At 40.3% G+C, this 13367-nt stretch overlaps 1 protein-coding gene across 4 annotated transcripts in view; it reads right to left on the bottom strand.

Moving 5' to 3' along the window:
* The window catches only part of CA8 (carbonic anhydrase 8), a 47853-nt gene that overhangs the window by 22198 nt on the left and 12288 nt on the right, over positions 1–13367 (bottom strand). For 2 of the 4 annotated variants that reach the window (XR_005103140.1, XM_037379951.1), the window contains exons 4-5: positions 5628–5681; positions 1780–1875 (exon numbers count right to left, since the gene is read on the bottom strand). The exons of 1 other annotated variant lie outside the window; for it this stretch is intronic. Coding sequence is in view for 2 of the 3 variants with exons in the window: in XM_037379951.1 (XP_037235848.1) it covers positions 1780–1875; positions 5628–5681 (150 nt within the window). In the remaining variant the exon portion in view is untranslated. The remainder of the gene's footprint in view (positions 1–1779; positions 1876–5627; positions 5682–13367) is intronic. One more of the 4 variants, XM_037379952.1, reaches the window with a different exon arrangement.

Raw genomic sequence — 13367 nt, 5'->3', positions numbered from 1 at the left:
GAAATTCACTGTTTACATAACAGATTCATATTTTCTATGAACATTGTTCACTCTGCACGCTGATTTCAGCTGCTCCTGATCTGAATCACCCATTCTAGGACCCTACCTTTTACCTTCAGAACACCACTGTCAAAACAGGAAGACTCAGAACAGCCTTCCACTTGATTTCTTTGCCAACGTGCACACGTACAATGTGAGGAACGAAGTGGACATGAGTGAGAATGGGAGAGCTAGACCATGAAAAATTTGTTTACTTTTTGTTTCTCTTGGAATGGAATGGCACAGTTGTCACTGGAAGGAAACAACCAAATGTCAGCAAAAGGTACTTTGTTATTTCTAGAAATTTAAGATGATTTCCTTTTGTTTCAAAATGGGATTTCAATTTAAAACTTTCAAAGCGCATAAAAGATAGAGAAATAACTTCAAATATGCTGTCTCTAAATTAATAATCACCAAGGGTTTTCGCTTAAACCAGTGAAAATATTTTCACTGATCTTAAAAATGTGTTTGAGAACTGTGGTGCAAAACTTTTGTATTTCCATGCCTTTAATGGGGCGGGGGGAGCAAATTCCTCTCCCTCTTCCTTTAATAAACAGCATAAATACTACTTTTCCTTGGTCAGTTGTAACTATATGATGCCTTTCTCAGCTAATGAAAAAGCCCTTTGGTATGCTTAAGAGCTCTGATGAAGGTGAGAGACCAGAAATGGAAAACTTATAAGAACTTATATATAACTTTCTAACTAACTCGAAGGTTACCTCTGCTGGAATTAGAAGGTGACTTACATAAGCAATTATCACACAGCCCTCTAGGATACAAAACTGAAGACTTTCTAACTTCCATTTTTAGCAGTTCTATCTGAGTGCTGGAGCTGTAACCAATGTACCTTTAAATTCAAACAGAGGTAAAGCTCAAAGGCACTCATAAACTCGTTATGAAATATGACAAATTAATAATACCACTGTGAAAGAAAAACCATTTGATCTAAGCATGAACTCTAAACCTCTTCCTCCAAACCCATTTAAATAAAACAGCTTGCCATTTCTCATGAGGAGGATGAGAATTTCGTGTTTGAGGACTAAAACTGAAAATCTTTTTTATAGAGTGTAGCCCTTGGAAAACCTTCAACAGCAATTAGATTATGGGGCTAACTTCCCAGCTTGCATTACACCTTGCCAGGAAGCTTTAAGCCTCTTCATTGCAGGCTTTTCTGAGGGTCTATGGCAAGACTTGTAACACTCAGTCTGGCATCTCTGAAAAAGCTAATATGACCCCACCTCACATTTGTCCTGTATGAAGAAACACACTTATCCCTGTGTTCAGAAAAGTACAATTCTACTACCAGTTTTTGGCTGTGCCAATGGGATAGTAGGCTTTTATTTTTCCTCTTTCCTCCTCTCCTCTGTATATTTCCTCAACCCCTGAAGAGCAGGCCTGCCCAGGAATGGAGAAAAACACCGTACAGAGATAGTGAAGTGCTTGGACCTCCTGACAGCCCTCATGAGAAATGGAGATTGGATGTCTGCTTATAGCCAGAGTCACAGAGAGATGGCCGACTATCCCCTTCTTTAACTAACATACCTCAAATATCCTGTTTGAACAAAAATTACTTAACACATACACAGAAAAGATGACTGAGAAGTATGTTTTGAATAGAATACCAGCAGTCATACGTTGTTTTATTTAATGAAATCATCAAAAAATAAAGAAAATGGAAAGGAACTCATTTCCTCAGACAAATGATAGAGCATGGTAATAAGTGCAACACAGGAAACTTACCTGCACAAACAAAGCAATAATAGCTATGCCGTGCTTCTTCCCTACTGCCTCATCAATGCTGCTGTACAGTGTGGAGTTCCAGTGCATTAGATGAAGCTAAAACAAAGCAGTGCAAATAGACCAATAGAGAAATACGTTTTGTAATAAAAAACCACCAGCAGTTAATGTCAATTAATAAAGCCTCAGCGCGTGTGTGTGTGTGAGCGCGCGTGCGCGCATAAGAGAATATATGTATGTGCATGCCTATGGGTGTGCATGTAAGTGCATTCCTATTGTAAACATCAGGAAACTCAAAAGAAAAAAAAATCAGCTGTAGAGGAAGTGATGCATAGCCAGTTCCCAAGCATCTACAATCAAGGTGTGAATAACCGTGCTAGTAATGCTAAGGATGATTTACCAAATCCCTCACTTTGAAACTGCAATAATATCAGCTAATGAAACCCACCAACACTGCCTCTCAACCAGCCACCTCTCTTCCAAGGCAGGAGTATGATTATGGACATAGGCTGTCCAAACACACGTCTGACTGGCTGACTGTACTATCTTAATGTCACTTGTCTCACATATCACCTCCCAAGATGAGTCACTCAAATGTCAGTAGTAAGAGTAGAAATTATTTCAGGAAAGGTTAAACATAGAGAAAGTCCAGCAGAGAAAAGTGGCTGGAGGATCACCTTAGGGACAGCAGCGAAAGGGATGCTAAAGAGTAAAATATGAGCCCCCAGTTGCCTTCTTCCAGAAGGTAGCAGGGCCCGTAGGAGTTAATGCGTGGATATACATCAGGCAGCAGACACTGGATAGTAAACACAAAGTCTGTTCTGGTGAGGTGTCATAGCATGATTTCAGCAGTGGCGTTTGAGAAAAGTACTGGAAGAAAGACCAGCAGGTTGCTGGAAAGGAAGGAAGGAAGGGAGGGGAGGGAGGGGAAGGAGGAGGGTGGGAAGGGAGATGGGGGCAAGAGGGGAAAGAGAAAAGTGTTGGAAAACAGACTGAGGGAAAGAGAGAGAGAAAGGGAGGGAGGGACAGCACTATCTCCTGAGAGGTAATATGCATTTCAAACATGCGTTTTTCCAGCACTAATGCTAAAATGTAATCTCTGTGGCTGGGTCTGATAACATTGCAGAGCTTCAACATCCTAAGCACAGCTGCTTTGAAGTTTATCTGCCAACAACTTTTTCACATTCCACATAGATAAACCAGCTAAAAAATACAAACTCTTAGATTTAATTCCTGTTGTAAAATAATGATCAACGTTTTGCTCCATCATGTGCCTAAGAAGTTAAAATGTCACCCTGTTATCTAATATTGTTTCCACCTTCAGCAAAATCAGTTTTTAAAACAGATAGTGTGTCTTCCTATTTTGTGTTTTATTTCTGCACAGTAACAGCCTCTGTGAAATGCTTACTGCCCCTTAGACAATAGGACTTCACTTGGGCATCTCAGCATTTCAGAATACCAGTTCCTCAAGCACTCACTCTCCCCTTATTTACTCTCCAATGGGAATTTTGGGCACCCTTCTTGATGACTGTCACTGCAAAATTCAATACAAAATTTTAAATGAACACATTTAAAATTTAATTAAATTCCAAACTATCATACAAATAATTCCATTCATAATGATCAAAGGCATCTGCTGATGAACACGAAACATTTTTCTTAAAAAATATAATAATTCATTTACACATGAGAACACTAATACAAACATATTTGCCCACGGCTACAAAACTTCTAGACATACAAATGCTCTCTGTTAGAACTAAGCTATTTATTGCCCATGGATTTACTTGGTGTCATGTATTTTTTTCATCTATACAAAGCTTCATTACACATTTCATTTGCCTTCGGCTTTTAAAGGAACAAACCCACAGGATCAAATAATGAGATTTCATTCTCCAACACTCACATTAGCAGACACAGAACTACCATCACCCAAGAAGATGAAGCCAAAGCACTGCATTTTCCGACAGGAGCCTGGCTTTTGCATCAGCTACCCACTAGAGGGGGCGCATGCAATCCCACGAGCCTCACCAAAATCCTAACGTTAAGAAGGAAACACGAAAGAAAAAGGGTGGGCTGAATGCAGTCGGGACGGCAACGTCCCTGGTGCAGCGAGAACAGTGCTGCATGCCACTGCAGCTTGGCTGAAGTGTCAAAGCAAGCTTGTCCTTTGGTGCTTGGACGAATAACGCTGAGGGCAATTGCCGAATGTAAAGAGACCATGCCTTTGACTGTGTCAACAGGCAGGTCTTGGCTAAAGCTGCCATGGCATTCAGTCTGTTACATTCCCTTGGAGGTGAAGTCTAATCTGAGATTTGTCTGCATTCTGAAAACAGTGGGGTTTTTTCTGAAGATTTGAAAGGGAAATGCTGAGCCTCAGCAAGAGGAAAATGAGCAAGCGCTTCAGACTGTACCAGCAATGACCCCAGTTTATCCAGAAACAGACTGTTGTCCTGTCTTAGGCAGCAGGCTTATCAGGGCACAGACTTTCTTATGATAAGGCTATATGTACCAGTTAGAAAAATTACATCAAAACCTATGTGTAATACTATAAAACATTAAGAGGTCTAGAATTAGTCTGTGCAGCAGCATAAACAGCCTGACGGGAAAATGTGCTGCGAAATACACTTAGTTGCTGCAGAAAAGTGGGGGACCACAGTGCAAGAAGCCCTGCAGCTGGAACTGCTTTCCAAGGAACATACCTACTGGCCAGCACCTCTTCCCACATCTCCAGAGGACATGGGAAGAGTAAGTTAAGTATTAGCTAAGCATTTTAAGAGTATCTTTAGGTTCCAGAACTTCTTCCTTTCCACCAGCTCAGCAGAGGTCAGGATAGTCTACTAAAAAAACAAACCATAACACAAAGACAAAAAAGGGATGTACTTAAAGCTAAGGTTGACACCGCTATGCTAGGTTCAGGTTTAGTAATCAACAGTACTGAAAAAAGGTACTGAAAGAGGCAGTCAGCACTTTCTGGTCCAAAGGTTTCTGTAACTTTGAGTTTCTGCTCAAGGATGCTTAAAATACATAGTAGGCTTCTTGAAACAAGAATCATCATTTTGTACTGGGCTGTTAAAGCCCAAGGTAGACCGAACTTCTGGTCTGTCTTTAAGATGCTACTGTGTTACTTTCTTAGAGGTGGTGATAATTACAGTGCATTAGTAATCTACTTTTTACACAGCAGGTTGTAAACCTGCCATCATAAACACTGTCATGCCAAGTAGTATCAGCAGGTTCATAAATGGATTGTACAAATTATGGAAAAGTCCAAAAACAAACACTAAAGAGAAAAGGTAGAGATGCTGCCTCTAGCACTCCTACTCCCATGACGGTAGATGACTGGGGAGCTCAACAAAAAGTGGTCAGGCTTATGCACTCTCCCTATAAAGCATCCTTTACTGACACTGCTAAAGACAGCATACGGGATGGCCGCTGGCTTGATCCAGCAACATATCTATTATGTTCCCATGTTCTGAATCAAGACGGTATTCAGAATAGCTATTCATAGAAAAGGCTCTGTCATTAGGTATTCACACACTGAAATTAGACATGCAGCTTAATGGAAAATAATGATTAATAATGTAGTATTTCCTAACAACAGGCCAGCAGGCCTCACATCTTTTGCCCTAACTCTTATAAGCCTGTGCATGCACAGTGAAACATATAAAGAGATGTCAACATGCACTTAAATAAATGGAAGTCAAATCAAATCAATTCTTCTAGAGCAGGAAAAATGTAGGTCACATGGGAGCTGGGTAAGTACATGAAAAAGTGATTCAGGAAGGGAAATACTAACAAGGAAGTAGTAAGGCCTGAGTACAGAAAATTGTTGCTTTCAAATTGTGTCTTATCCTGTGTATTTGTGTGGTTCTCTGGAGCTGTTCTGCCTTCTGTTGGCTCTTTTTCTGTTTGTAATGTGACATCAGATGAAAACATCAGATAACAGTTTTTTTAAAAAAAAAGATGGCAAAAGTCTACAAACATTATGGAATTTGAACTCTAGAGAGTACATTCCACAGCATGGCCTGTAGCTCTTGTCAATATTTATGGCAATGACATACGCACAGAGGAAAGACCCCAGTGCTTTTACAAATCTTGAAACTGTCAACATAATGTCATGCCCATGCACACTGACAACTTCATAGCCATGCGTCTGTACCTTACAAGCAGCAATAGCCAGACAGGCTTATTAGATTAATGCTCTGTATTTTGCTAACCTTCAGTTTTATGTTATTTTGAGACAGCAATATAAAAAGTGCATACTCACAAGGGGTGCCAGTTTCCAGTATGAACATAACCATGTGGGGTTCTTTAAATAATCAGCTGCAACCTATTGGCAGCTTACCATTGTGTGGTTTTCATCCAGAGTACACACAAGCTGCACCTGCCTGTATGGCAGGAGAGGCTCTGCTCAACTTGATAGCTAATGTTTTGGTACTCGGCAGTTATGACAGTTCTAATACAACCAAAATGAGTCAGCTATGTTGTTACCGATTATCAGTGCCTGGCTCAGCACTCCAGAGAGTCTGTTTTTACAAAATAATCAGAAAGCTATGAGAAACTCCTTAGCACTCAAAAAATACATTTTTCTCTTGTATAAAAAAATAATTTGGGGCCTTTTAACACTCCATCTGTAAAACAAAGAATTGTAGCAGTGAATTCCTTAAAATCAGATAAACTGAAAACTCATGAAGGCAAATGATAATAAAGGCTGATAAAGTTGATTCGTACTCTGAACAGCTGGAAAGACTCTCCTTCACAGGAAAGCTTAAGAAATTACTCCAGGTAGCAGAGCAAACCCCACAGATGGAACAAATTCTGAGAATCTTCTCAATTTTCATACAGTCCCCGCTCAACCAGGAGACTACCTATCCCCGTCCTAATTTCCTTGCTTATGAAAAGCTAATGCTGACACTTTCAAGGGGCCTGCCTCAAATCAAGACTTTCTCAAAACTGAGCAAGGACCTGAGATTCTGGCTTTAAAATCAATAAACAAATGAAAACCCTACACTTAAATCCATTCCTTTCTCTACCACAGATATATCTTTTATGTCAATGTGAAAAGAAAAGGCCTGGGACAACAGACTTTTACACAGAATCAGAGTGCCTGGGATGACAGATTCTGGCAGGAATCAAAGTTGCTGTATATGACCCAGCACATTTATCTGTTCTGGAAGCCAGCTTCTCTCAATGAAAAACAGAGTTACAAAAACACACATTTTTCCCCTGTCTGGGGCACTGGCTACTCTATGTAAATCTGCAGGACCCTAAGCTCACAAGAACAAAAATGATCTTTTAAGCTCTGTTGCTGACCTTACTTCATTCCCCGCTCGCACGTAAAAACATATAATGACAGGATAATTTATGTTGGAAGTGGCCTCTGAAGTTCAACCGTCTCCTTCCCCCATTCACAGCAATACCAACTTCAAAGTTAGCTACTAATTCGAAGTCAAATCAGGTTGCTCAGGCTCTTGTCTGACTAAGCTCTGCATATCTCCAGCGATGGAGATCCCACAACCTCCCCGGGTAACCTGTTCTGTGTTGGACCTCCCCCACAGTGGAGATTTTTTTGTCCTTGTATCAAATCAGAATCTCTCTTGTGTGACCAGCATCCCTCGCCTCCTGCCCATCCACACTCCCCAGGAGTCTCTGTTCTGAAGCCCACATACGAATTGCCTGTGGCTGCCACAGTGATGCCTTCTGATTGACTCCGGACCGATGACTCTTTCTCAGACCTTCTCAGCCATCCACCTATGTGAATGACCATGTTTCACCTAAGCTTACCGACTCTTGCAGTGTCAGGAAAGTTGCTACTAGCTCTGTCCCTTACTGCGACAATGTTGTTGTGCATCTGTCACCCAAGTGCCAGACCAAACATGGGACAGGCTCATTCCTTACAGGAAAATACACTCTGTAATAAATCACAGCTCATCTTTTGTTATGACGTATCTGATTAATGGTAAGGGGAGAAGGACTCCGCTCCAACATTTCTGTACACTTATATGATCTTAACGTTACAAATTTGCTATAAACCTGCACAATCTAGAATGACTTGCTGCCACAAGGAGTCCATATACTGTAACTGCTTTCTTCATGAATATTTACTGCAAAACTACTGAAACCCTAACTCGTTACAGGGGTCCCTATAAAACACTTTGCAATGTGCAGTGTTTCCACTGGCTAAGCCAGGCAGTCTGGAAGAAAGCACCAAGCCTACACCTCGCTGGAGTCAAGGAAAAATGAGCCAACAGTAAAACCCCTCCTGACCTCCCTGGCACCAGAACCAGGCCCTGAAAGGGACTTATGTCTGATAAAACCACCAGCAGCTGAGGCAGCAGAAGACAAAGTGAAACAGCTGCCCAGCCTGGGTGTTGGTCCTGCCTCAACCTAACTGGCAACCATAGCCCATATTGCAAGAGCTTGTGACACTGGGGATCCTTCTGTTCAACAGGCTCCTGCTTGTGCTCTACATACAGTAGAAGACCGTCATTCTTAAATAATTCCTTCAGATCTGCATGTTAAACTATTAGAACATCGGACTGTGACACTATGTCACTAGGCTTGCTTGAATCTATGCTGCTGTTGCAATCTCCCATTCTACTTTTTCCACTCTCTACACCCTTACTCTTTTACCAAGGAGCTCATTATTACAAAAGCTTCTTTCTACAACACATGCTGCACCATGTGTAAGTTAATCTTCTGGGAAGCTTTTTTCCTTCATCAGAACTAGGTTATACAGCTACTTATTGCTACCTGAGCAACTAGAAAATACAAGGTCCAGAAAAGGCTGCTTAGTCTAGTAACATTACAGGACAAGAAGGCATCTAAGGATGAGAGATAGGTTACTGCTCTTATATCTTCCCAACTCTTATTTCAATTCATACGGGCTGTACCTCAAAAGACTAACAGGTGAATACTACATCACCACATCTTAACCAGAGTTGCATCTAAAACATGTGAATCTAGAAATTTCTAGCATATTGCTTTTTGTCATATTTCTGTCACATCCAAGAGATTGGAGCTGAAACTCTGGTTTGATTCCACTTAAATATCATCCCATGGATTAAACTGCAACCCTAAAGTAAATTAAAGCAGATTTAGAGCTGCTCTGCTAAAGACTGTAGAACTAAGAACTGTTCTGGACTCACCCAAGTTTGTTAGAGTTCAGTGTAATCCAGTTTCATTCACAACATGCCTTAAAAGCTGAGAAGGGAACAGCACAGGTGGGAAACTGGTTACCTAACTAGGCCACCATAAAGTCTTTTTCCTGGTTTGACAGAGATGAAACGAAGCTGAGTATTTTAGCTAGTAATAATGGAAGGAAACACAGCCTAGTCATACAATAATGACATGTAATTTCAACAACACAAATACAGCACATCACAGGAGGACAAAATGTGGAAAAATTGTGTCTTGCTATTATTGATGTACACAAGAATTTATGAGTTGATACTTGACTTGGCACTGAATTGTTTCAGGAAGCAATTGAGTAAGCTGTTGGCAGTGACCACAATATACAGTAATTAAGATCCAAATCCTCACAAGGGGACAGAACCAAGGATATGACCAGGGCACACAGCTTCAAAAAAAGTGATTAAAAAAATAGAAAGTTAGTTATTAACAGCCTGAAGGAGAGGTTTAGGAAATTAAAGTTAATGGAATTGATACAGAGGCTGTTTGAAAATAACTTGGGAGAACCAGGAGTACGTATACATACTCCTGGCCACAGAAAAAAGAAACAAAACCCCATAAAGTAACAAACTCTGCACAGTTAAACATTACAGTTCAGTCAAGGTAAATATGCTTCCTTGGAAAATGCAACTGCAAATAAAAGCAAATGACTAGAGCATGAAATCTGGGCAAAATCTAGAGAAGGATGAGGAAGTAGCCAAGCGAGTTAGGTTATTAATCAGTGTACTTGGTTTATGCTTGTAGATTTGAATTTTTTAAGTCTTCTAATGTGGATAGGTGCCAAGATGCCACTGAATTTCAGTAGAAATTAACATTTCATACATAGATCACTGTCATTAAAAAAATGACATCAAAGGAACTCTATGCCTATCTTTGAAAGCAATGTTAATTTCAGCACTGAGACAAGCTGAAAGCAGCACCAAGAAACACAGATGACAACAGTGTTAGCATTAAAAATCTCCTGATTAATATAATGTCAGAGAAGGGGCAACACTGCTTCTGCTGAACTTCTGCTTGTTACAGTTTATTGAAAGTGTTATGGATCTAACAGGTCTAGTCTGTGAGTTAACCACCAGTCTCCAAGAACGTACAGAACAAGATGACATTCACTGAATAAAGACTGCAATCTAAAATCAAGAGGAATTAGGTCCGAACAAATCAAGTTGGAACAGAGTACAAGGTATTCTGGAGATACTGTTTAAACAACTTCACTGTCATAGTGTGAGCTATTGTATGTCTCAGGTCAAAAGCTAAATTCACGACTAAAACATGCAGAATAAATGCCTGACTGGGACATCAGAGTAGTACAGAACCTTTGTGGACTGGTGCTCTACTTTCCAAGAACATCTTTGAAAGAGTGTGGAACTATAACATGTCTGTAAATAAAATTATTCCAGTTGAATCATAAAAGGAACGGTTGAAAAGACACCTTCCAAAATGAATTCTCTTTCCAAAAAGCCAGCTAAGCGACAGCAAAAGTAGTCTAGGCAACTGTGCAGCATACCTTCAGGTGTGCCACTGAAAAGGTCAGGAATAGTGGGACTATTGAATTATTTGCAGCACCTCAGGAAACACTGTTGCAGTTGCTGTGGCAAATCGCTTGTGCTAAAGAATTATCCAAACTGGTAAGCCATACTTAAAAAGAACAATAAAAACATCGCAACATCTAATATTAAGCAGGAATCTGTGTTCCCTTTGAACAACCTAATCACAGGCAGTAGGCTCATTTCATGTAAGACAAAGAACTGCTGGTCTGTTGAAAAAATGAAATTAAGAGCAGGAAGTACTAACGTGTATGGAAAGACTCAAAAGACTACAGCTTATGCACGTAAAGGCAAAAGGTTAAAAAAAAAAAAAAAAAAAGACAATTAATTTAAACTTCCCACAAAATGGGAAAACAGGTCAAATCTTGTGTCCTTCTAACCAGAGATGGACCAACTCTTCAGAGAGAGGCTTCATTTCTACCGTATAAAAGGTTGGGAAACAGGAAAGGGACACAAGGAGGATGGCACAAAGCCAAACACAGCAGTTCTCTCAGCACTCACAGGGAGGCAAGATATGGGCACAAACTATCTTCATGGTTAATGCAAACACGATGCCAATGTCTTCACCTATCTTGAGTTTCTGTCAAGGACACTAAAGGCAGAAAGCTTCACAAACCCCATCTAGACCCTTTTTGTTCAGGCCTTGAACAGAAAATCAAAATATCTCCTCATCTGCCCACAGAAGCTGCTGACATGTAACATTAGCTTGCCTGTTTCTTAGGAAAATCACTGGCAAAACATTGATGGGTATTGGGGAAACTGTGGATGCTGCAATTTGTAATTTGTGTGTATTTATTTTTTCCTCCCATTTGAAAGCACAAGCAGTGCTTATTTCTACCGGCACACATAGGAGATGAAAAGAGATCAGGAATTAATCAAAAAATAATATTTTTTGAACTCTAATAAAAGTATACAGGCTAAGAAAAATAATGAAAAAGTCAAAATACCCTTGTTTCAAGATGGCTGACTTTCAGTATCAACCTAATCAGTAAGAAAATGAAAAGCTACACAGTTATTACTGTCAGATTCATAGGTCAGGCTCTTCACTATGCCAAGTTTCTGCTCAGTGCGTGAAGCAAGGAGCACCATAGAGCAAGTCATTGTTCCCTGACACTACATCTGGCCCCAGCAAACACGTAGGCTGAGGTGCCCTGGACCTACCCTTACCTGCGCTAACAGGAACAAATACACATTCAAGCCCTTCTTTTTCCTTCCCTTGAACTATGAAGGCCAGGAAGGAAAAAGCAAGGATCCTAGTGTAGGACTCCCCAGCCTGCTTTTACTCTGGATTCTTGCCAGCCTGAGTGGGTGCATGTGTGTGTCTGCATGTGCTTTTATAGCTCCACAGTTAGAAAGTGCAAAGCTTGGAAAAAGGACTGGCTCTTGATGAATTGTTGATGATATTACAGACTAGCAATGCCATCAAGAAGACAGAAAACACAAAGTGTTATGGGTTAAGTGTTTAATTCTGGAAGTGTTATTTATATGACTAAGCCTTTAATACAAGCATGTCCAATTCCACAAAGTGTTGGATGCAATCTGTTGTCTTGGATTTAAAACTAGACTGTTTGTATGTAGAACACTAAATCACTGATTTAATTTTCAACAATGGATTCTCTAATGAAGGCAGAATAAAAAACACTCCTTCCCTCATAATTTACTACGTTTTATTAATAACTGATTTGTATCCCACAGTCCTCTGTGTTTCAAATTTCTCTGAAGAGATGAGAATCTGCAGCTGCATATTATCTTAAACCATAACCTTGACTGTTCTCCAGTCACTCCACTACTCTAGGAAACTCAGGTTTTTTTCTATAACGTTGGCTAAGCTTCTACTGAAATAATAAACTTCATCATGCACCTCCAACAGTCTTCTCCTGAATTGCAAGTCTGCAGATAGCATAACGGTGTTAAACTTCCCTCCTCTCCCATAGTTCCATAAACTCCCCAAATTCTGTTAAACTTTAAGTGTTTTCCAATCCAGTTCATTATGCGGCTTAATGCTGGCACAGCAAAATGGCAGTAATGACCAGTGAGGTTATCTCATTGGCATCAGTGTGGTCTACAGACTAGGCCCACCAGATAACCCTGTGGTTAAATCACTGAACTTGGATTTACAACCTAAGTTATTTATTTCTCACTACAGCACCAGAAAGTCTTACTAGAATTTAAGTACCCAGGAATCATGAGTCATTTCTGAAAATGGCATCATGTGTGACCATGGCCAAACAATTTAATCCCTTTGAACTTGTTTTCTACCAGTTTGTTGGCAACAGCAGAACTTGTCTCCCTTGCACTGATGTTTTAAGGATTACATTATTTGTGCTCGTGAAGCACTCAGGCTTGACAACAAATACTTGTGGAACCTTTCAAAGGTTTTCCGCTCTTATGATGATCGACAAGTTTCATCCTTTAACTCTTAAGAGCCATGAGTGCACTATTAGCACAAATAATACAAAATTTGTGGGGTTTAGCATCAGAAAGCTATTCTCTTTCTCAGAGTATTCACTCTGCACTGGGGCCAACCTAGGAACCGGTCCTGACTCAAGCATGCAGCATGGAAAATAACAAAATAAGGAATCTCTTTCCCAGCTTCTTCCACAAGTGACAGATCTTGGATAGAGAACAGTTCTGCCTAGTGGTTAGGGCAAACTGCTAAGGAAAACAGAACAGAAAACTGAGGCACCAAGAAACTAAAGTAAGATGCGAGCAGAGTGCCAGCAATGATTATGGCAGAAAGTAGAAAATTATGTACAGCTGAAGCAAATCACGCCAAGGACACACAGCCAAGAAAAATGGCAAGAAAAAGACTTGAGCAGCCATCTTGTTGTGCTCAAACCTGGATCTAAATCCTCT

This window comes from Falco rusticolus, chromosome 3 (genome assembly GCF_015220075.1).
Source record: "Falco rusticolus isolate bFalRus1 chromosome 3, bFalRus1.pri, whole genome shotgun sequence".
In the NCBI taxonomy this organism is placed as follows: Eukaryota; Metazoa; Chordata; class Aves; order Falconiformes; family Falconidae; genus Falco; species Falco rusticolus.
The sequence above is the reverse complement of the archived record's forward strand: the minus strand, read 5'-3'. Positions and strand labels throughout refer to the sequence as shown.